This window comes from Athene cunicularia (assembly GCF_003259725.1).
Source record: "Athene cunicularia isolate RWA chromosome 13 unlocalized genomic scaffold, athCun1 chr13_part1, whole genome shotgun sequence".
Lineage (NCBI taxonomy): Eukaryota > Metazoa > Chordata > Aves > Strigiformes > Strigidae > Athene > Athene cunicularia.
In genome coordinates, this window is record NW_020799117.1 from 13,345,224 (window position 1) to 13,371,584 (window position 26,361).

Below are 26,361 nucleotides of genomic sequence, written 5' to 3' on the forward strand. Positions count from 1 at the left end.
ATGGTAATGCACTTCCTAAAGTCAGCTCAACAGAACGTGGGACAGGATAAGTGGGATGTAAGTGCAGGATTGGTGGAGAAGTTACCTCACTTTGTTGTAAGCAACCCTTAGAGAAGGGTTTTTTTAAAGTCTCCATCTACTTCTAGAGAAAAACTGAAATGAAAGCAAATGATCTTATTCATACTTAACATTGTTGCATATGACTTGAAATATATTAAGTGAACATTTTCATAAAGAGTGAAATATTGAACCTAACAGGAATAATTACAAATACAGAGATGAATGTCTTTTCATTGCTTTCCTAATGTCACATCATAAAAAAAACATGGCTACCTTACAGATGATCCTTCAGTGGTTTTCGTTCACAGTAAATAGGCCAGCACTTTCACTATGCAGTCAGGGGTTCTCTTCACTGTAACATCAGCACACATGATTTCCATGCAGTGCAGAAGCCAGCCTTGCTGTAGCAGGAGCGAGTGGTGCAGAACAAGACTTCACTGGTTTGCTGTGGTCTTTCAGCAGCAGACGATAGGTGCCTTTCCATTCTAGTGTCAACAGTATTCATGCTTTAACCCAAATCGTTTTGCACAGCAGACAACTGGAGTTTAAGGTATCATTTAACTTGTGCTAGAGCTGTGTGCATGCAAATGCACATACATATCACTCTGTTAATTTGGAGATAAAATTCAAATTATACCTGGAGCTAATAATGCTGTAAAGCACATCTTAATTCTTCTATGAAACCTTTGGTTTAAAATATACAGCTAAGTGTTACTGTCTCTTCATAGCACATCCTCTTCTAAGTCACATTCTGAATCACTCATCGCCATATATTACTATTCATAGGTATTTCTTGAATACATTAATCATGTCACATACAGAAGAGTTTGCTGAGAATTCGAGTAAATTAGTCCCTAACCTCTATTAACTGTTAATAAGTATTTTAAAAGATCTGTAAAGGCAGCCTGCATACTGGTCTTCCTATTCCACACTGGCCATTTACATCGATCACTGATAATACAACAGGACCAATCTGCTCTTCAGTATTGTTTGGAGATAGAATATAAATGACAAAATTATAATGTCTGCCACCATTTTGGTTCAAAGTAGTAAGCCACAGAAGTTGCACTTTCGAGAGAATGCCAAAAACAATTTGTAATTTTGTCATTTTTAACAATTTTCAAAGTACCTTAATATTTCCCTCCATTATATTGGAATTTTATGCCATGACTTGAAGTTGTATTAACCTGCACAGGTGATAACAGTGGTCTTATTTTGCCCAAAGAACTTTATCATTTTATTCTCAAATTGAAGAAAATACACTGGCATAAGAACATTATTTCCTTCCTGTTAGAATACACTGAGACAGGTTATGTAGAACTATTCACATTTAGAAATAGTAATAGAAGATAATTCTCTTCCTTCTTAAAAGACTAACAATTTTTTACAGCCTTGTACACCAAACAGTGTTAGAAACAGTGTAGAAAAATATACCTACTTAAATCCCACAGCACTGGCAATATATTCACTGACACATAAAAACTGAGCACTGAAAGAACTGACAGCTTCACACCTCAGGAAAACTGATTGACAAAAAGAGATGACAAACCTAAGGAAAACTGATTGACAAAAAGAGATGACATTTTTTACTTTTGACTTAGATACTTTTTCTCCATCTTCATGCAATGTTTTGAAACACTGATATATTTCCTTCATGTCCACCTGGTCAACCTGAACATGTTAGACCTATTTTTTGTGGTTAATGCAGCCTTTGCATTTATATTCTGAAAGTATCTAAATGTACCATTCTTTCTTCCCATAAAGGTATCCCATAGCCCTTGACAATGTTTTGAGAATTCATCTCATCTGGCATTTCAAAGACAGAGGTATGTTGACTTAGATTCCCTTGGATTTCTCCAATTCACTTATCTATCTTCCAGACAGGGTTATAGTTTACAGGATTATTCTTAGCTTAAGTATTTATAAAGTGTCCATCTGTTTAGTTGAAAATATGGCCATCAGAGACCCAGCACTGCTATTTTTACCACAGACGTTTTAAGATCTCTTATAGAATACCCAATGCAAGTTTACAAGATACTGCAGCTGAAGAGACAGAGGTTCTATCTGAACAGAAGAGCTTTGATTCAGGTCTTGTTCCACACATTAGTGTACACCTAGTCCAACACGCTAATTACAGCACTTAGGTTCACCTGTCATCTGCTTAAAATTTTTTCCAATCTTTTACTCTGCCTCTACTGAATACAATCATCTTAAGAATATAGGACCTAACCTCTGGGAAAACCGCTACCAGTAACAACCCTAAGGAAAACCCTGAAAAGTTCTCCCCTCTTTTCCACTGATGGTCTGTATAGGTGTACAATAATACTTCAGTCTTTGTTGTTTAATGCCAGCAACAGGCACTTCATACCAAAGATAATAGCAACAGCATAGCCTACATATCATAACGTACCACGATTTCAGAATAGGTAGACTCAAGGGCTAAGTTAAAAATAATGCAATATTAACTGTACAACTTTTGATATAGGGCCAGAAAGCTCTTTGAAATGTGTAAAAGAAACTTTGAGATATACATGTCTAACAGCAAATTACTTGTCTGTAAAAGTATCCTGATTTTATGAATTTCTGGTTCTGCAAGACAGCATTTTCTATGTACTGTTCTAGATCAAGAATAATGTTACTGAAAATATTTAAGTGAAGCACATATGTCAAATCAAAGTTGCTGAAATTTTCTTGTGACAAAGCAACTGTAACAGATAGCTTTTAATATCTAGGGAAATCAAACCATGACTCAGTTTATTTTTCTGCCTAGAGGGGTTTAAGGATATTAAGCAATTCCTCCACACACACTGATGTTTGGATTCTTCTACATATTAATTTTAATTAGTTGTTCACATTTTGATTTTTATTTGTTCTTGCAGTGATCCATTTGCCTATAATCTCTTGTTCTTTTTTCTTTCTTCCCATAAAATGGGATTTCAATCACTACATTTTACTCTAACTGAATCATAGATTTATAGAATGGTTTGGGTTGGAAGGGACCTTAAAGATCATCTGGTTCTACCCCCCCTGCCATGGCAGGGACACCTTCCACTAGCCCAGGTTGCTCAAAGCCCCATCCAACTAAACAGGTAATCCTAACCCAGCCTACAATATCCCACACCATTTATGTAAAATTAGTGTGAGGAAATTGAGATAAAGTCCAGACTACAGCATAGAACAGAAAGTCTGGAGTGTAGTAACAATCTGAAGCAACCTTAAACTGCAAGTTTCAAAATTTCAGTTAAAACACCTTGTAAAAACGTTACAGGTCTTATGAAAAAAAAACCTACATCATACATAAAACTCAGTAAAAGACCCCTTTGAAAGGAACAGGTGCCTTCATTATACATGATCAACAAGCTTAAACGCCGACATAACTAATTTTTCAGAAATCACTCTGGTACCTCCATTTATGCAGACTGCTTCCAGCCTTTCACACATGGATTTTAGTGGCTGTATTGCAGACTTAACATCTGGTGTTCTGCATGCCTATTCCTTAAAGATGTTATTTTCTTATGCCAAGCAAGTTATCTGCAACTAGCTGAAGATACCCCACATTTGGACAAAATGTGAAAGAAACAGGAATTCAACAGTATCAGTTCCAGAAAAGCAAATCACACATTTACAAATTCAGGGAAGGAAAATGGCAATGAGGCAAATACAGGAATAAAAGAACACAAATTTTGGCTTTTGAGGATATAGGTCATGCTACAGAGATCTCCAGATACAAATACAATTTCTGCTATGGAACAGGCTGAGCAATTTATTCCCTGACTTTTTTTTTTTTCTTTTTAGTCTAGTAGATGATTTTGTGCTGACTACTTTGACTCTGGTGAAAGATAGAGACAAATAGCCAAGAAATTACCACAGAAAGTGGCATGCTGGTATCATATAACATAGGGCAGAATCCAGAACCTTGTGTAGTGAGGAATAACACCTCCACCAAAAGCCTGTCTGTTACCAAGGCTGAAGTCCAAAAAAATCCCCAAAAACACACCAACAAAGAGGCCAACAAAACCAACCAACCACATAATCGTTTGCCAAAAAAAGCAGATTAGTTTGTGTGGTTTTCTAATAAAATTTTTAAGTTTCCCCCCCCATTAAAGCATTATAAAAAAAAAAAAAAGAAAAAAGAAAAAAAAAAAGACTGCCCTTCTTCATTTTGTTCAAACCTAAGAAAATCTTACATGTTCCCTATCAATAAAACACCTCGAGAACTGTCCCTGCTCACAATCCTACCACAAGGAAGACCAACAGAAATTAGCTGCATGAACTAGCATAAACTTTACATTTACATTTTGCTTTCTGTATAGAAGAAAACATGCCTAGACAATTTCCTTCTGTAATAATGTGTTATTTAAGAGATAATGTCAATGAAATAGTGCATTGTTAGAGGATAATGGTCTCCTGCTGCTCTTAAATGCCAAGGCACAGCTAAGGCATTTTTTTGCAAAGCAAGGGACATTAATCCTATGATAGTATTCTACTATAAATGACATTCCTATTATACTGAATAGGGTATGTTGATTCAATCATTTGATCTGATACTTGCTATTACGACAGAGCAACTGTTGCTCAAACACGCTGCTGCTCTGAACCTGCAGCATTTGAACTGACCCCCTACAGAACCCTGCAGCATTTGCACCCTTTAATCCAAGCATATAAACCTCAGCCAAGGCTCAAATAACATTAGATACATATTTTTATGGCCATTTTGTAGATAAAGAAACTAAGACTTGCCCCACCTTACTGTACAGCTTTGCAGAATGACCAGAAGAAAGGTGAAATATTTATGACCAGAGAGGGAGAAATATTTACCTTAAAGGAGAGGTGCACCTTTCTGCTTGGGTTTGGACCCGTTCACTAGCATATAAAAACCCAGCAGCATGAAGGGTTACTCTCCTTTCAACCTTCAGAATGAGGTATGCTGTATACCAATAAAGAAGGCATGGAAGGCATGTGGGCATCATACTTCAAAGATTTCAAGTATCTAGAGAAAGTAGACTGCTTTCTTCCTTTGACTCGTTGCTCACGCACCACTCCTGCACAGTGGTGGATTTAAAAGCAGTAATAACTTAACTCTGACATTCATTGAAAGTCTCAGAAGCATGACTCAACTTTAAAACTACCTTAAAAACGTTTGTTTTCTGAATTTCTGCACTGAGATGAAGAGCAATTCCTTGAAAAGGGTGTGCAAACCTTCACCTGAGGGAAAAGCAAGTTTGAGCAAGGTTTAACACATCTGTGGACTGGTTTTATCTTCACACATTTTCCATTTTCTTTAGGTGGATGGAGATTTTGGAATGGTCTGTAGGGCTGTCTAGTGTAAAGGAAGCGAGAACTATGATGGCAGGGCTTGCTGGCAAGTGCCCTGGTGCCTGTCCATAGCTCTTACTAAGGCCATACAACACCCGTGGATAGAGCTACTGCAGCCAAAATGCTGGCTCAGCAACAGCCATCCCAAATGTATAAAGAAGCAAGGAAGTTGCCCTAAGTGTTGGATAATGCTATTGAAGAAAGAAGTGCCTACACAACATTTGAAGGCAGTGCAAAGACTCTTCACATTAAAATGGAAACTCATCAGGGAGTCCAGAGCCAGATGGGCTAAGAACCTCAGCGACAACAGTGGTAACGTGACTGTTGCACAAATGACTGCTAGTGAAGGTCTGCTGTGTGCTATTGGCTGGTTCATAGCCCACAGGTGAGGGGACCACAGCATCTCTCCTGAAACAAGATAGCTTGCATACCAGCCATGCAGCTGTGGCTGAGGCTTTTCAGAGTTTACAGTATCAGGAGATGCAAGCTACAGAACCTGAAACTTTCAGTGTGTCAGCTTGTAGCCTGGTATTTCAGTGTTGAATAAGTATCTCCGGATTTATGAATGCACTGCACACTGGCTGGTTTCCTTCCTTCACAGGTGGTTTCCTAACACAACTTGACAGAGTGGATAAGCACCTCAGTGCAACACAAACTCAACCATGATTAGCTTACGGGAAAACATAACTGAAAAGCAATTTACTAATTAAGGCAAGGATTCCCCAGTGGTCTAGCTGAACACAGTAAAAAACTAAACTTGCCTGTAACTCAGACAGCAGGCACTTGAAAACAACAAAGGCAGAACAAAAGATCCATTTCACACATTAAGTACTAAAAATATCTTGAAATTTGGGAGCTTGAAACACATGCATATCCACAGCAAAACACACATACAATCACTGGAAGAAGAAACAAGACTGTTCTAATTATAATCATGTTAATTTCAGCAACTAATGGAGGAGCTCTACAGTAAAAACTTTCTGAAAAGTGTTGGTTTTTATAAGCTTGTTTCCAATATTTTGCTTAGTGTAATTGTCATCCAACTACCTCTAATTATCTGTCATAGATTTCACGTTTAAAACTAGACGTTACTATATAGCTTACATGGTTCCTTTTAGAATATTCAAACTTTATTGTATCTCATGGGAACTCTATTTATTGCATTATTCCTTCTTTCAATTCGTATCTGAATTATAAGTAACTTCTCAGAGAGTTTTCACAACAGAAACACTGGGTCTGTCACAAGTAAAACCATCCACATAAGTCAGCAATTCAGAGGTAACTTATGTTGCCAGTGCCCACACAGTTCAGACCAGGAAACCATATGCATGTAAAGCAACTTGACATAAAAGCTTAAAATGGTCCTCTCAGGGAACTCCAAAGCATATAGCTTTGACCCTTTTTATTTTTCTTTCATTTCTCATCTGGAAGGTCAGGCTAGGCCCAGGGCATTTTTACCCTCCTCTCTCTTCATGCAGTGTCCCTTCCTTGTTTGATGGTCTAGTGCTCATCCAGCATATTTGCACACTAAACCTCAGTTAAGTTCCTCTGCCTTCTACAAAATTCTTTTGTAATCAGGAACAAGCTACTAAAGACATTCTGTAAATTAAGCTATATTTTCCTGCTGGGGGAAGTGTCTAAATATATTATTAGAAGACCTAGACATGCCAAAATCTACTACAATTTGACCAGAGATCCATAGATTCTTAAACTTATCTCAGCAGACACTAAGAAACCATTATGCTGTGGAGGTAGACTCAAATTGCATGTGTTGCATGTTTGTGCTTATGTATGTCTGAATAAAGGATTGTTATTTGCTTCCTTATACTCCCTGTGGCATAAGGTAATGTGGTAGCTAAAGTAAACAGCACCAGGCAGACTTAAAAATTGATCCTACAGTTCATTCTCAGTTTTTCCTAAAGGGCGCCTTTCATTAGTAACACCCAAAGAGTGAAAGCATCATTTACCTTATGTAACGTAGAGTTAATTATCCCACATTAGAGCCCCAGTGACCAATCTATAAAACAGCTGGTAACATCTTTTTTTAATTGCAAACCCATTGGCTGTCTTTTTTTTTTGTTTGTTTCCAGAATGCTACGTGCAATATTTCTTGGTAATTTATGCCTGCCTCATAAGAAGTTGACCTGATTATCTTCAGATAAGTACTGCATTACTAATATCACCTTAATAGATGCTACGGAAGTGCAAAATTATCTTTTCAGCTGTGTGAAATCTAAACGACCTTATAAAAAAAATAACAATTTCCACTTCTGCATTAGATTTTGCACATGCTGCAAACAAGAAATTTTATTAACAGTTTCTAAGTCATTAGTAATATTTATTCATAACAGATTAAGGCTATCCTGCATAGCCCTAACATCCTGGATCAGAACCTTCAGATTCTGCTCTAACAAAGACATCCCAGAACAACCCTGAACCACAGACAACCCACACACAGAGCAAAGGTGTTACAGTCCTGCAATAAATTTCTGTCCTGTAACAGAAACAGTCCAGTAATAATTTTCTAAAGACATCACTCTTGCCGTGAGAGAACTGTGTATCTATAATCAATCCACATTCTCATAACTAAATTTTAAAAAAGAGTGATAATTTGTGGACACAATAAAACCTTAGACAATTACAAGGCAAATGACACTCCTAAAAACCCCTGCCCAACCAGCAACTTACAGACACATCTAATAATCATCACAGGACAAGACAATAATTAAAAGTTATATTTTAAGGATATCTGCTCTTTTTGGTTCCTGAGTATTTAGCAGAGTGATGTTCTATAAAACCATGAGTAACATGTTCATCTGAAGCCATAAGCATTATTCAAATATTTGATTTGAAATCTTCTGACATACTTTTTACAATGAACACTGAATAATATAGATCTTTTTTCATTCCGCATTACAAGGTACGCAGTAGCAATAACCCCGACACATCACTATGCTTTTCACAACCAGAAGAATTATGTATTAAAAAATCAAATGTGCAGAAAACTTACTTTATCATAACTTAATTTGCTGTCTAAAAACTCATGTTGCTTTAATCAAGATAATAACAGTTTCCTTTAATTAGGGTGTATCATGATCCTACTGTAAACAGAAACATACTTGGTACAGTACAGAGGCATCCACAGCCTACATGTAATGGCACTGATTTTTTAAACCTGCCTAACATCTTGGTAGGTTCTGTGACCTTAGCGTTTTTGACATTTGGATATTAATGGAATAAACCAGAAAAAATTAAACAAACTAAATAGCTGTCTTACAGTTCAGTACAATAAAAATCTCTGTAAGAACAGGGGAGAAAGCAGGGGAAAAGCAGCATTTTGCATTATACCCCTTTGCCCTGATGATTCTACTGCTTCCTATTTTTTCACTCTCACCATCAGGTCATCCCAGTTAGCCACCATCAATTGATAAGGTTGTTAATGAACAAAGTATCCAGCCAGGGTTCTTAGAGAACCATTTCAGATGGTTCAGATCATAAACTATGCATAATAATAAACTACACAGGCCTGTCTGTCTGTTTTTTCAAAAATCCACTCTGCATATAACACCAAAACAGGCAGAAACCTTCACTGATTAAATACATGAATACTAGTGAAAGAGAAGAAAATTCTTTTGTTCAGAAACCTATCATAATGTTACTACTTGCATGACTGCAGCATTTTATGAACCATTCTCAAAAGCTGTCTTTGAAAATCAATTATATCTAGAGCAAAGCACACAACTAATTTCTGAGACAAGTGTACTTCAAGTATTTATAGAAAAACAGTGGTCAAAAATTCTTTTACCTATTAAAGTAAGAGTCTTTCAGTTAATGTTTCCTTCTAATGGAAGCCTTGCAGGAATATGCAAATCTCTGAGCATGCTTTTGTTCTTTCCAAAACCAGGTATCTTCTAACACAGATAGTGCCTTGAAGCTCAAGGACTCACCCAATTCTTCCCCTAGTTAACCTAACTGTAAATGTGCTCTGAAATGAGTCAAAGTGCCCAGCATATGACTAATTTAAACAAACAAAAACCCAAACCCTGTCAAGATGGTGCTGAAGTAGCTCCTGAGGTCCAAACTTCTGTACCTTGATCAATCTTGTGTGGCTAATGGGTGTTGCTTTGGCTTGACAAGGCCATTTGTCTCCCTGAGTCTTTTTCTGCCTTATGAGCAAGGCCTCCCATAAGCCATCTAATGGCATTTATTATATAAACTACTCTGCTTTAAAAACAAACAAAACTCTGAATGGAATAAAACAGATTTTCCCAACTGTAATTATTCCTACAACAGAGCCTTCTCAGGGATTCAGGTAAAAGTCATTATGAGTTTCTCACCCTGTTGATTGTGTGAGGAAGGAGAGTGATGAAGAAAGAAGGGAAGTAAAAGGTGAAAAGAAAACGTGAATACCCAATTTATTGCAACTGAGGCAAAAAATTGGGTAACTTTTGTTATTCAGTGCATCTTAATACCTCCAAAAGCATGGAAGAAGCATATTGATTACTCTAAAATTTGTAACCTAAATGTTCCTCCAGACAAGCATCAACTTATGTCAACCTGAAGATCTGACATGAGTGAAGAAAGAATATACAGTGAGAGGAATGCAAATAGTTGCACAAAAATGCATTCCTTTCTCAGCAAATATGGAAAGACCAGAGCTAACACTGCCAGACTACCCAGCTTTAAGCTAAGCAAAAAAAACCCCTACTTCCACACATCCAAAAAACCTATTATGCAATATAAAACTACCATAGACATTAAGAAAGTGAAAACAAATGGTAAATAAGCTTGCATAAATCACCCATCACAGATTTCACTTGGGTTACATCATTAAAGTGCCACATGAATTTGACATAGTTGTATTCTTCCCCTACTCAGGAACTCTGGAAAAATTACTATTCTGTTCCTCCATAATAATACTTCATCCCTTTACCAGAAGACTCCAAATGTCTTTTTTTTCCTTTTTCAATTTATCTTTTGTTCCCTACCTCCTGAAGTGCCTCCCTGTCCAGACCCACTGATTTCCACATAGTCACTGGGAATCTTACAGAAAGATGACTTGGAACTTGTTACCTCCTAGCTTCTAGTAACCTACTGCATCCTTGCATCCCTGCTGCTATTACTGATGACTGCACCTAAATGTTTCTGTGTAGATTTAAACACCTTAATATTACACGTTAAATTTTGATTGTACTGGGTCTGGCTGAACTGGAATTGGTTTTCCTCTATAGCAGCCCTCACGGTGCTCTGGTTTATGCTGGGAGCTGGCAGGTGTTGATAGCACCCTGGTGTTGTGGCTACTGCTGAGCAGTGCTTACACAGCACCAAGGCTCTTTCTGATATTTCCCCCAGTGGGACGGGGTGGGCAAGATCATGGGAGGGGACACAGCCAGGACAGCTGTCCCGAACCGGCCAAAGGGACATTCCATACCATATGACGTCTGCTCAGTATAAAGCTGGGAGAAAGGAGGAAGGGGCTGGGGTCACCCTTGGTCCTCCGAGGCAACCACTATGCATATTGGAGCCCTGCTTCCTGAGAAAGCCTGACATCACCTGTCCATGGGAAGTAGAGAATAAATCTGTTTGCTTTTGTTTCTGCGCGTGGACCTTTCCTTCATTTTGCTTATATTAAAACTGCTTTTGTTTTACCTACAAGGGTTGGTTTATCTGCTTTCCCCTGTTGAGAAAACAAGAGGAAAAGGAGGGGGAAGTGATAGAGCAACTAGGTGGATACCTGGCATTTAGCCAAAGTCAAACCATCACAGTGATACATAAGGATAGCCTTGAAAATAAATCTGCCTGTAATTAACTGCTTTATCCATACAGTTATACAGTCATGCCTCTTCCTGAAGACCACCTGCACAAATGTGATTGCCTGTGGTTAGCACTCAAAAGCTCTGGTAACTAAAGCTCCAATAGGTTTGGCACTGGCCAAAAAAATAACAAAAGAATGGTCTCTGACTCAAAAAAACTCAGCTGAAGACTACACCGTTCAGCTGTTCAGTTGCCAAAGCTGCATCTTCACATATTCATCTCAAAACAGAAATACTGCTCTTATCCCTTACAGCTGGCTTTCTCCAGTGAACAAAATCATCAGTTCTGGCTGACTCCCCAGATGCCACCTGTTTGTCCTCTCTCATGTTGTAGTCCTCAGATAAATACCTACATATCTTCTAAAATACATCTAACTTCCTCATCCCAATTATTTCTTTAAACCAACTTCCTCAGTGCCAATCTGCACTTTCCAGCACCAGCCAGATGACCTTCTACTTAATGCAGTACACCTGAACTGAAACGTAACCTCAGACAGAACACACACAATTATGTGCACAACAGAATGCTCCAGAAATTAGTTTCTCTCAGTAGAAAGTCGATATATTTTACATTTTTAAAGCAACATTTCATCCTTTTAACATGCAGTTTATGCCACAAGGTTCAGAACATGGCAGGTAGACAAGAGAACAACACACTTCTGGTTCTGACACACAGATACCTACTCATACCACATACTCCTCTGCTTCTGAGAAGAACCTTGCAAATTTTAACACACACATGCTCATGAAAACACAACAGGAAATCATTTCCCCTCAGAAAATCCTTAACAATCTATCTATGCAAAGGTGTGAGCAGTCATGAGTAAGAAACAGGAAAAATGCAGGAAAGTAAACAGAAGCACCTGCAAATAAGAGGAGGCAGTCATCAGGTAACAGACCCATTCAGAATGGTGGGATAGCAAAGGAAAATGAGCTGGGAAAGCCTAAATCAGAAGCTTAAGGCAAAAAGCCAATTCTTTGTTTTTCAGAAAGGTTGACTAAGGGGGTAGGAAGAACAAATGGAGAACCAGAACCTTGCTTTAGAGTATACCCAAATGACATATTCTTCATACTCTACCAAAAAAGACCTCATTTCTCCTATATACCTTCCAGTTTATAAACAAAACATGGCCAGAGGAAAAGGTGGAATTTCCCAAACAGGGAAGAGCTCCACTGAAAAAAAATCCTCATCCCCAAAATATCCAAGTAAATAAAAAGTGAGGACAGAAAGGTAACACAGTTGGTGTGGTCAGTAAGACCCATTATTAATACATAGAACAAATAGATCACAAACAAAACTGAAATCTGTCTCCGTACTCTCACTCATCACATCATGAATCAGTTATACATTGCTCACAGCAAGAAAATTACGTTACTAATTCTAGTTTATTTTGTTCAATTTCATTCACTTCTTGAGCTCTTGGTTCACTTACTGTCATAAAAAGTAAAAGCAGAATTAAGAAGCAAAGCACTTTTCTGACTACTAAACACCAGCTAAGTAACAATGACGACTGACATAAAAGATAATGGCTGCTGCTCTAAAATGAGTATTTCAGTTTTTGGATTCATCTGTTTTCATTCTTAATTCTTGAAAAGTATTTTTGTTATTATGAAAATGAAGTTTGGAAATAAATACAAGATTTTCTATCCTGAAGACTATGAAATGGAACCAGTCAACACGGAAGCTAAGAAGCTGATTATGGCATGCAGCTGTGGTCTAGAGGAATGGTCCATTACCAAGAGCCTGCTGTTCTCATATCAGCCACTTAAATTATACAGTGCATTTAAAACAAAAAAAAAAAAAAAAAAAAAAAAAAAAAAAAAAGTCCAAAAGGCCTTAAATATGAAAGGTAGTTACTGAGATACTGTAGTTTCCTGAATCTCCCCTTTTCATATAATTGATGTCCTTTTAAATGACGGTGATTTTTAATTGCATTGCCAATAGTAGTTTGAACTGCGTGCCCAAAAATTGAGATTTCCAGGTGAAGTATTTTAACATGCTACATGCTTCTGTCTTTCCTCTTCACTCTCAACGTGCAGTTCAGTCATGAGAGGTGATAAGTAATTCCTGATTCCCACCATCTCCAGCACATGCCATAAGGTCCCTGAAAAAGCATGGGGTTTAAAGCACAGATTGACAAAACCAAACAGTTCCCGGCGAGAATGACTGTTATCATCAGGAGTACAAATCTGGAATTATTTGACAATCCTAAAGAGCCAGAAGAGGTCTGGAATGCAAGAACTTTCCTGGAGATTATGGTATATGTGTTATACTGAGGCTTCCACAATACAGAAGCCAAATAATATTTCCTTTAATTTCAACCTTGTGTGGTCTATTAATGGAAATTGTCTGCTATCTATCATCGCATCACTTGTCAGCTGCACATTGCCCTAAACAGTAAGTATGTGATTAGCTGGTTACTAATTTTACTTTGTTCTACTTTCATTTTAGATCTTTTTCTTTTTTTCCTGTATTTACTGGCACAAAAAACTAACAAAAAGTTTTTCAAGGCTTCTTTCTAATAATTCGACTGCATAAAGAATGAACTATCATTTTGTGTTAGGTGGAGTATAGATCCACTGCTGACTTATTTCCTGCATTGCTTTCTACATATTAAAATGTGTTCATATGGACATACACAGCCATGCAATCTTTTTTACATCCCAGGTTAATGAAGATAATCAGTTGGCTATAAAATATTCAAAGAAATGCATTCCTTAGCTCAGTGAGAATACTATAGATTACTGATCTGTTAAGACAGGAATAAGGCCTACATGCTATACCTTGAAACAGAATTTGATACAATGTTCTGGGAAAAAAAACAAACAACCTACACACATAAATAGGATTTTACAGAAAGTAAGGTACTTCTCAGTGTGAGGTCCGCTACAGCGCACACCTCTAAGTAACGTTTGTAGTTCTGATTTTCTTATCTATGTTCCTGCACATATTCTTTCCCCATCAGAATGTAAGGGCTCTAAAGGCCTACTTATGGTGTCTATAGATGAATAAAGTGTCCTAAAATCCAAACTGGAATCACTTTAAAAGCACAGCTATATTTTCTATTTGGGGGATAAGACTAAGATAATAGCAATGCACTTTTCAATAAATTTATAGAAAAGCATATAAGATTCTACTGCAGGCAACTACATTAATTTACCCATATTCACTTCAATTTTTGAAAGTACATTAACTCTTAGACTGCCTCCTAAAAATAACTTAGCATTTGCATAAACTGTACAACTGCAGAATATTGCCATCATGTTTATCACATTACTTTTACATGTCCGTTATTACTCAACTGAATTCCCTCATTCACTTCACCATTTCTCTTTTTATACAACCTAATACACTTACACATATAATAACGTACTGCATCAAAGACACATACATATCATCTAGAATGCTCTGACTTGCCCTGTACTAGCATGAGAATAACCCCCAACTGCACCGAAGAAAAAGTCTGTAAGTTACAGGTATAAAGGATTTAAACAACTTATATTCAGAGCTTTATGAAAATTGAAATAAAAACTCTCCTCTCTAGAGAAATAGCATTCAGACATCAAAGGCATATTATCCTTTACTGCAAGTGTCTCTCAAGACACGTTGTTCCCATGTGCCAGAGTTTGTTGTGATCATACTTGCTGGTGTACATTAATAACAAGATTAATAAAATTACCTTAGCCATAGGCTAACGGCATGTGGAAAGCTACTGAAGCTGAAAATTACGTTCTCCCAGCAACTTGAAAGATAAATTAAATCACTGAACAACAACAACAAAAGTACGACCTTAAGATAATCCTGCAGAACTCAGGCTCAACCACTATCCTTAACTTGTACCATTTTTAAAGCAACAACTTAACCATCATTTGTTGACCTAGATACTTGGCTTGTACTCCAGATGTTCTCATATTCTTTGCTGCTGGATTTGCTTTCTTACAGGCAGTATGAATGGGTCCTCCATTAAACTTCTCAAAGCACTACATAGCCACAGGAATACAGAAGTGTTTTTCACATGCTGTCTTAATGTTCTTATCCGATTTTTTTTGTTTTACTGTTTTTGCTTAGTACAATAATAAAGGTTTGGGAAGTGTTAAGGAAAAAAATTTTAAAAGGTCTTAAGAAAAATGAGTTAACAGTAGCTGGAAAAGCTGTTAACAAATCATTATGTATTAATAGTACATCATCCCTTCTTCTGTGAACATGGATTAGACGTAGCCTCTAATGTAAGTGCTATTGTCACTACTTTTTAGTTAACAAGTGTTATGCTACTGATTCCCACTGTGCTACAGACAGCCTAGAGCCAGGACAAAAGTCCATAATTAGACATTTAAAGTTAACTAGACCATTTATTTAATTTGCCATTCAAGCTACACAGGATTGACAGCAGGAATATAGCTAAAGGAAAACTGGGGTTCCACTCCCATATTCAAGGGATTTTTTTTTTTTACAGAACTGAGAGAAGCCCCATGACAGTGTTGAGACACTCCAATACATGATGCACTAAATTCCCCCTTAACAAACTGTTTTGTTAGCCCAGAGGATTGCATGCTGTATTCTAGCCATATTTCCTTCTTCTCTAGGCCACACACTGACATCCTTCTAAAGGAACGTTTATAAAGATTCAAGAGGAAAACTGCTAGCATAAACAGTGTCTATTTGATAAAAATGGTATCAAACTTTATCTACATAGAACAGATAGAAATGCATGCATTAGAAGTATCATAAATGGCAAAGGCAGCACTTACCCGGAGTTGGTATTCAATGATACTTTAGAGTGGTTACTTCCAAATATACAAAAGTTCTAGCCTAATTACCATTGTATCGATGTCACTAGTAAATTTTAAAGGCAGTCACTGCAGAAGTTATTTCAAATTTTTTTAAATAATCAACAAGTCAAAGTTTGTGGATAAACAAACAGAGCTAAAAGTCTTATATATTATCTGAAGACTGTTAGAGCTGTCAATGTCTCATCTGAATGAAAATCTTAAATTCTATTCAAAAAAGGGTCTTATGCAGCCAGACTGGGCAGCCTCTAGAGAAAGCTGCTAAGTGCCAACAGAAGCCTAAAGGGGAAGGCATTAACAGTCTGGAGCTTCCGTAAGTCAACGTGCCTCTACTGTAGCATTATTTACTATAAAGAACAGGCTCATAAGGAAATGTTTCCCATCATTATAAATACTACAGTTACCTCCAGAAAAATAAAAAAAAACAGAAGAAAACAAACCCCAAAATATCAACAAAAAAGAAACAAGAAAAGCATCAACTACGCTTCCTCCCAATGCTTAACCGTGAAGTCAACTGTTGCTATTGGCACACCTTAATTCAGAAAAGAAAGAGCATACATAAGATGGGCCCAAAACTGAAACAGAAAAAACACCACACAAATATAAAGGAATGCAGAGTAATAGCAGCAATGCACTGAGGAGCAGGCAAAGAGATCGCACTGGGGATTTAGTGTGGCACTGTCAGGCAGATGGATTCCTGGCAGAACTGCAGCCCAGTTTTGGTTTGCAATGTAATGACAGCATAACCTTGTCCAGCAGGAGAGGAATACTGAATAGTATGCCTAGAAAATCCTAGTGATGGTAACTTAAGGAATGCTGCTTTTAAATGGCTGCCCTTCTGTGAATTTCTTTACAGGTCTGAACAATGAGAAAGGTTTGATTACAATTTACCACTGCAAGCAAAACACACAAAGGCAACAAAAGGAAAGAAAGGACAGAAAAAATATGAGTATAAAGAAAAGCATTAGCAACATTACAGAGAAGATCAAATGCTGGTTATTTTATTTTGCCTGTGTCACTTTAAAATACTATTTTCATAAAGAAAATAGTTACAGAAAACTGATACTGCTGATGTACTGGAAAAATTGGCTTACCTGAGTTCCACCTGTTCATTTTAAACTTCCTTCCCTTCTGCTACTCTGGTTCACCTTTAGAAAAATCACTACCCTTTTCCTATTAGACAATGCTTTAGGCTGAAAACAGAGGAAGCGAAAAATCTTAGAGGAAGGTGAATAATTACTACTCTATCAAAACCAGGTCTTAAAAAAGGTGCCTCTGCAGTTCGGTGCCTATAAACAGGAAACAAGCACAATCACTAGTCTCATAAATCCTCTATGCTGTAGCACATAAAGAACTATGTCTTTGCTTAAAAGGGCATTTCCTTATGAAGAATTATTTTCATTTCTGCTAAGTTATGCTCACTTATAAAATAAATGACTAATATGGTATTTTATTTTCTCTAGACATACTAATGCAGATGGCTTCAGGAACCAGACCGCTCTTAAGTTATATTTAGAAAACATGACAGAGAACAGCCCAGTGTAGCAATTCTTTTCTGCTGGTGAGGACTTAATTTGAGACGGAAGCAATATTGCAACTGCTCTTACCTTCATGAATAAAGATCTATGTAAATTCCAGGCGTGATTTAGCAATTAATATTTTTAGAAGAAAAGAAGTATTTATTGTCACATCTTCTAACTTAGGTGTTGAAGGAAGGGAAAATTTTCTGAAGTCAGTAATAATGCTATGCAACCACAAAATTGAAGTCTCATAACATAGCCACTTGTGTAAAACACTGTCAGAGCTGTACAGAGGTGATACACTGAACAGCACCATTGTTCCACATCACTTAAAAGATATATATAAGTAGCATCTTGGGAGCCCAGGCACAAAGGATAGTGGAACACAGACAAAAGTCTGCTGTCACATAAGCTTACTACTATCAGATGATTAACACAGTCATGTTGCTAGAAGTCTAACAAGGAAACTAATTTAGCCATCCATAAAATAGGATTGCAAGAGTTTGGTAGGATTGAGAGGCCCTCCTGAAACTCATCTTTCCAATATTTTTAAAGTTTTTATCATATGTTAAGATAATGATAAGCAACAATTGCTTACCAAAGGCAACAGACAATATAGCTAAATAATGCCCATTCACAGTTAAAGTAATTACTTCACTTCACTTGCTCTCCAATTCTTTTTTTTAAGTAGATGTAAGGGTAAAATGAAAGGAAACAAAAAGCCAAGACACTGTCCTCTCCCCACCTTAGCCAGGTGTAGATGGCCAACTGGTATTTACTATGCCAGATTTGAAATGGATGCATTTAAAACTGGATAACAACAAATTACTATAACATCGGTCTAAAGAGAGAGTTCCAATGCTTAACAGCCCTCTCAAGTTCATAAAGAATGACCTTTGAGGTCTTCAGAGACAAGAATTAATCAAAGCCTTAATTGTCTATTACACCATTGCTTTTTACATCAGTTCACTGAAGTCTCAGGTTCTTAGTATCAGGAGTATAACTACACAAGCAGAGAGAAAAAAACAAAATATGTATACACCCCGATAAAACTCTGCCCATAAAATGTAGCAACTCCAGCCATTTTACTTTTGCAAGTCATAGGTTACTGGAAAATAAGTGTTTTTTCCGGGCTTATTCTTAGTTTTGTTTGTTTGCTTTTAAATACAGAAACACATCCAAGTGTGATAAAACTTGGCCCCTCTAGTGGTAAATGTTTCTACAGTGGTTAGTTTGCAAGTTTGCACTACAATACTACTGGTCCTGGAAACACTTTCCTCACCAGTGAACTTCAGAAGTAGAGTCTGTCATAAAATGCTGCTTTTAGTGACAGCCACACAGTGTTTCTCTCTTGCCTTTTGCAGAAGCTTTTATACACATTTTAAAATTAATCTTTTGGGGAGTCTTTCAGATAGCAGGGGAGCTAGACTGTTGTTTACCACCTAGACAAAAATTGCGATTCATCTCCTTCAAGCACAAGATCTTTGTCCTTATTACAACAGGGTCATTACAAGGGCTGGTAGCTGCTACTGCAACATAAACTGCAACTGTAGCACTATATACCCACAATTTGGAAGTTATTACTATGCCATGTGTGAAGAAACTCATGATACTGTCAAGCAAAAATTAAAAGCTGAAGTCAACGTCTACATGAATTGAATTAAACCTTAATTCAAATTTAAGCATTCTTTTTGTCTAGATAGTCATGGAGGATTTCACTTCAAGTATCTCACACCCCCCACCCCCCACCCCCCCCCAGTTCAATTAAAATCCAAATCAAGTTTCTCAATAGCCAACAAAAAAATGAAGTATTTTGTTTATCCAGAATAATAACAGATAGCAAATAAAAAAATAGACTGATTTTTGCCTAGAAATGTACAGGAGAGGTGCAATAGAGCACTTGTTCTACTGATAATATGTGATATAGTTAATAAAAATAATTTTTCTCCCATTGCTATTCATATACTGCTGGTGATTTCCATGTACAACCGCAACTTTTTTTTTTCTTTTAAGACATCTGTTATGTTGTGCCACCAAGATCAAGCTCTCATCCTAAAATCCAACACAATTCTCCCTTTTCCCTGGAAGAAACCAGTCCAAGCTTCAATGACCTCTCAAGGAGTAATTTTTTCACCTTGCAGTTCCAAGAGACTACATGGTGTAAATTCAGTAATCTTGAAAATTTTTTGTTTTCATGAAAATGATAACTTGTATGAGTGCTTGCCTGCAATGGTGGGAGTAACCTATTTCTGTTTTTTCTAGGGATTTCCTATATCAGGCCACCACAAAGGCAGTAAATTACAAGAATTGACTAAACCTTCCCATGCCAAGTAAATTATACCATAGGTTTTTTTCCCCCTGAGAATGGTTGCTTTCCATCTTCCCACTTGGCCTCCAGTGTACCTGGCCACTGTTCAATTTAGCATGTTGAATTATTTAAAGCACCAGTTACATCTGGTTTTACAAATTGCTACACTGTTATATATTCCAAATGTAATACTTTGCAGCAAAGTAAACTCTCTAAAAATAAGAAAAATCACATGAAAAAAAGTCTATGAAATCTGATAACTATAATCAAAGTACTTCTTAAACAAATTCTTAATTCAGGAAATGTGGATTTTAAATACATTAATTACTTTATTTCATATTTGCTACTCATGAGTCAGCTTTGATCTGCTAAAATAACATACAAAAGACATTCTTTCCCCTCTCAAGATTTTTATTTCTGCGTTATAAACAAAATGCTTCTTTTGTTAGTATTTAAAAATGACATTAAGATGACACAGCAAAGTGGTGTGGGTGAGAATGTGTGGGAAGCTGATCAGAAGCACAACTTACTTCTTGGATGTTCAGAGAACAGCTGATGCCTCAAGAGAAATTTGGGAAGAATATTCTGCATATAAAAAATTTGCCTATATATGACATTTCATCTTTCTTTCCTAAGGTTCTTTCTCACTGAGAATATTTCCTGGAAAACGTATTTTCTCTCTTGATGGTTGTCTAATCTGCCATTTACAACTCAAGACATAATCCTGTTTATGACATTACCATTAGTTACAATGGAAAACTTCCCCACCTCCAGGCTATATTCCATTTTGCAGACTGAAACCAGGATGATCAAAAGGACACTTCAGCAAAACCCTTACTAGCTTAACTTCTAACATATGCTTATGTCTTAAAGGATATATGCCCTCAGCAAATGAAAATGTGAGAATGGAACATGCAGGATTTCCTTTTCCATCTTGGTAAACACTCGTGTTTCCATTACTGCTACAGTCAGTGTCATGATATAACAGCAGTGCCAGCTACATTAAGGCCAATGGTCAGATATTTACACACTACAAATTCACCTTCACATTTTTTGTTTGTGAATATGCTTACACATTGATGAGCCCTTGATGTTCAACCATTTTACTGTATTAGGCAAAATAAACATAACAGACCCAGGGAACTGAATGAATGGAAACAGTTACGTATACACACAAAGGGGAAGCGAGAGAGACAAGCACTGCTGAGTCAGGTCAAACTGACACAAATCAATGAACAACAAACAGTAAGATGAAATAGTGGAGAAAGAGATGAGCTATAATGAGGAAAGGTTTGTGCTGCAGCTCGTGTTCAATACAAAGAAGTCCATGAACGTATTTCAGCTTTCATATGTGCAGTACTTGTATATCTGTATTACCCAACACTGTTGTGGTCAAACAACAAGTAAAAAATATGACAGGAAAAGTCATGAAGGGCATAAAAGTCACAAGGGCTGACTTTATCCCAGGAGACTAGCCCTCCCTAGATTCATTCTATAATCAGTAAGAAAAAAAGAGATGTTTTCAAAATGCAGAATGGGCTCCCAGACACGGTGCCTGAAATAACATGGACCCAACCTAAACTAGAGACTGGGAAGGAACAAATTATGTTATGGTTTACCATCCTACAGTAAAAGAATAAAGTAGCATCTGAAAACAGTCAAAGGTAGGGAAAAGCTTACAACTGGACTATTGCACAAGGGAAGAAAAAAAAAATTAAGGCCACACCTCAAGCAAATGTCATGTCTCTTCATGCAAAACAAAGGCACACTGGAAGAATAGCATATAGAAATTAAAATAAAATCTCAGGTGTACTTTTGTAAGGAAAATTTAAATAAGCCTTCAGTTATACAGTGGACATTACAAAGTAAATCAATGTTTCAAATTCAAAACCCACCATGTGTTTCATAGATTTGATATTACTGACAATTGAAGAGCAGATTGATGACGCTATTAAGGGTGCTTTAACATAAGATGAAAGTTGTGAGTAAAAGTGGTGTATTTAAAACAGAACTATGTATTTTTCTCTTTAAAGATCCACATGACCTATATCAAGCAAGACTGTATTAAAATACAGATATGCTGATTTACAAAACCCTGTCCATAGCCCACCTCCATCTATCATTCTCAGTTAAGTTTTCACTTACCTCTTACTTAAAAAAGGAAGGTGAAGGAAAATTCAAATACATATTCTGCTTATGCAGCCCAAACAACAGCAGTAACAGCATGTGGTTTCTGTTACAAAATGACATACTATATATCCTCTTTATGAAAGAAGCTGGTCACATAGCCATATACACTGGCATTCTCTTCTAGATCTTCAGAATGACACAAGCTCCTCCAGCCTACAAATATATACAGATAGATATACACACTTCTCTATTTTGAGTTTTGAAGACACATTGATATATCAACATTCAGAGCAAACATAAATAAAAGCTTCTTACTGTATTCATCCTGTATTAATTTCTTGCTTCTTTTACTATGGCTCTCTTTCCTAGGCTCTACAACTTCATTGTTTACGTATCAGTTGGTCCCAAATTCAGTGATTAAGGACAGATGACCATGGGATTGAAAACACCCTATTTTTCCATAAAACCTTAGCACCATGTTCATTTTCAGACTTAGCCCTGCATCCCAGGACAAGTGATAGGAACCATCATCTAACTTTACCTTCCATTATGAAGGGTTAAACTATTGTGATTTGTTACTTGTCTTGATGACCATTCTATTACTTAAGTTCTAAAAGGAACAGAAAATCTGAAACTGGACAATTGCTTCCTTGCACTATCACCTCATTGGTTTCCAATTTCCTAGTGTGGCAGCCTGCATCCCAGGGCTGAATATTTCAAAGCCAACACGTTCTTCTCTTCTGCCTCTCTGCACTCAGAGATGTGCCTGCTTAGTTCTTAACCCCTCTTCTGTCTTTTCCTTTGTATAAATAGTTCTTCCATTTATTATACTTCTCACAGGCCTTATGCACAGAAGAGTGCAGTCTACTGTTCCTCATGCACCTTAGGATTCCTGACTGAGAATCCTCCTCAAAAGGAAAGCTTAACAATATTAGCAGTAAAAGACCCACAGATCTAATAACCATGGACTTTATTTGGAGAACAAGTACAGAAAAGGTCCTGATTCTGCAAAGTAGGTTCAGCTTTTAGCACAAAAGATAAACGTATGTGAAAATCTACCCTGATAATAGGCTTACATCCTTCCCCCAGAAGACACTGATCTTAAAAATCATATGGAAAGCTGCATTCGAACACTCTCAACAATTCTAACCCACATGCCCAGTGAGTAGTAACAAAAATAAATACTCCCTGTTAAGTGACCTGCTACACTGATGAACAGCGACCCCAAGATTTACCAGTTCACAGCTTCTTACAGGGTAGTCAAAGTTGTCTGGTAGTTAAAATAGGTAAGTATTTAAATAAACAAATAAATAAATAATTTAAAAAAAATCAGTCCTTGTCCAGCTAATTATCTGACAGAGCTTCCTTGAACATGCCAATTCAGCCCCTAAAACCTACTTCTTGCACAGCAGGAAGGCAGAATGCTTTCACAGACAACAATCAAAATTTGCCTCCTGCTTCTTTCTGCATGAGCAGTATCTTGGAAATACCTAACAGCAGAAAAAAAGGAATTCACCAGCACATGACAGAAGGGGCTGCTTGATGGAAACCACACAAATGTGGTGCCTCAGAATTTTTTGTCCACTTTCCTACTGTGCTTCTGTGATGCATTGAGTGACAAAAAAAGGGGAAAAAAAGTGCCACAAAATACTAATTTCTTATATCTTTAATAAAACATTTATAAATGACGCATTGAAAGATTTCCCTGAGCCTTAAAAAAAAGATCCTTGACCTTCCACAATACTGTTAGTAGTTTAAACCTTCTGCCTTTCACATGCATTGGGATATTTTTCCATGACTCTTTGCCAATGACTTCATTCAAGTCAATCCTCTTTTACAGAACATTTTTTTTCCTCGTTTTAATGTTTTTATCTATAGTATTGTGTTTCTTCAAAAATAAACAAAGACAGACCAACCATCTCTCTTTACTAGTCAATTTGAGTAATTTATTTCTCTCCCCAGCAGGACAAATCATCTAAAAACTAAGGTTAGCCTTGCATTTTAAAGGTACCTTACACATATCTGAATCAATTTACACTACCAAATACTTTTAAGGTTTGTGACTACAATTTCTGTTTATTTGTGGGTTAAACTGGTTCATATATTTTACTTTTTTTTACAAGTCTGATAAATTGCCTGCTGTTAATTCACAACAATTATACCTCGTTTTCTCTACAATCTCAGATTTTACCAGAGTGCATCTTGTAAATATTTGGTTATGACTTCACCTAGGATGCTATTCTGTTGGTAGAACTGATATTGTGTTATGCTTTCCAAACACAGGTGATCCTAAATAAACTTAGAACATGGGCTTTCAGACCCATAGCATGTAGGTTGAAGCATCTTCCATGGTTACTTTGGACACACTCTCACTTGATCACTTACTGTATGTTCCTATATGCTAAGGTTTAGTATCTAAATATATCAAAATGCAGGATCTCAAATACAGGTAGTCATTGTTTATATAATATTTCAAGCTCCTCGGACATTGTGCACATACGTATTTGCAAATGAGGTATCAGATTCCAGTATCTATCAAAAATTTGTCTGGATGCTGAGTATTCAATTCCACTCAGATTTCAACATGAAGTCTCACATACATTATGTTCTAACTTCCTGTTCTGAAATTAAATTTTCATAAATATATTTCAAAACTCCATAAAGAATATATTCTCAACCGATTACTGAAGAATACATTAAAACTCTCGAAATGGGTGGCCCTATTAAAACAGGTTGTACTAAAAGCTGAAGATCAGCAGTAACTCAGAGACAGTTTAAATTAACTTTCTTCTGAAACATAAGTAGATGAGAGGTAAGAAGATTCCAGAAACAGGACTGTCTTCAACACACCACTGTGAGAGCCACCACTTAGGGACTGCAATTAACTGCAACAGTAGCAAAGAAGCCCTTCCATCCTCAACAGCTGACAAGACTCATCCATTCACAGAAATCGAATTGCCAATTTCACAAACAAAGCCTCATCTTAGACTGTCCCTCTCCTTAAACTGATTGATTAAAAAAAAGTTACACACACCCCTCCCCCCTCCCAACTATTAGTCTCAATGCACCCAGTGCTAGCCATGGAACACACCTCAGACAATTGCTTACACTGACACTAGCATAAAAAAACAATAAACCTCCAAAACACAAAACCAAACCAAGAAACCGCACCACAAACCACAACAAAACACCAAAACCTCCATGACAGCATGTTTGTAAATGGAATAATGATCAATCCCAAAAACTCCAGCCACAAATACTAATCAACATAAAACCCATACATTTCAAGGCAGGAAGCTTCCTTCCCCAGAAAAACATACACAATATAAATATTAACTTCAACAAAAACAAAGCCACCCTTACATTTTTGATCTCAGTGAATTCAACCCATGGGACACTCCAACTAGGACCACTGAGGTTTAAAGCCACTTTATTGTTTCATAAAAATAAGGAGCCATGAAGTGATGTTTCCAAGTCATGTGTATTTCAAAAAGTTTCTCAGAAATGAGCATTCTTGCAGAGATGACTGGTAAAATCAGTAGATACTTAACAATGCAACCACCATATTCATGATATCTGCTAAATAAGCACCAGAATCACTTGACGGTAGCACAGACATATTCCCGAAATAGATGTTCTAGAGGTTCCAAAAACATACCGAAAGTAAGCCTGAAATTGTAGTGTATAGTTTACACATTAAAAACATATGCAAATTGCTAAATTTATGTGGTCTTCCCTAATGCACGGACCAAGTGTCTGGAAAAGGTACAAGACTGAAACAACATTCATCCCTCAGTAGTTAAAAAAAAAAGAAAATAAAAAAGTTAGTTAACTATAAACTGAAAGAAAAGATAAGAATCACTTTTGGGAGCAAGTTTACTGTCTCTCCAATTTCAGGCCACATTATAGTCTCTCTATGGTCAAAAAAATGACTCCTAGTCCATATCTGGCAATATAATACAATCACACAGAAACACAGATAAATGCCGTTACAATGATAATACAGCACATAAAAACTTAAACTTGAGTCTTTCTAGGTTCATGAATGCAAAAAATGTTTAAGCTGTGCAAAATAATTTCTCATCATACATTACTGTATGAATGTATGTCCACCATAACTAAATCAAACAATTTAATACATGTAAATACTGCCACTTAATTGCTGAAATAACATTTGTTCTTACTGGTTTCGTAGAGCTTGAATACCTGAATAACACAATTATCAGAAATGTAAAATAAAGTTTGTTTTCATAACCTAGCATAAAACTCTATGCTGCTGTACTATAGGACCAGACCTACTTCCATATGTGTTTCTTCCTCTCAGGTCCTCTTGCTCAAAATTTTGCCTTTCTACCTTCTCAAACCAAGCTTTCCCTTTTGTCACCTCCTTTTTAACCAGGCCTAAGAAAATAAAAACCAGCAATTA

The 26,361-nt window shown here is 36.8% G+C and overlaps 1 protein-coding gene across 1 annotated transcript in view; it reads left to right on the top strand.

Moving 5' to 3' along the window:
- Window positions 1-5,564: 5,564 nt before the first annotated feature.
- GABRA6 (gamma-aminobutyric acid type A receptor alpha6 subunit) overlaps window positions 5,565-26,361 on the top strand; it is a 110,121-nt gene continuing 89,324 nt past the window's right edge. The window contains exon 1 of the mRNA XM_026858551.1: window positions 5,565-5,761. Within this exon, the coding sequence (XP_026714352.1) occupies window positions 5,565-5,761 (197 nt within the window). The remainder of the gene's footprint in view (window positions 5,762-26,361) is intronic.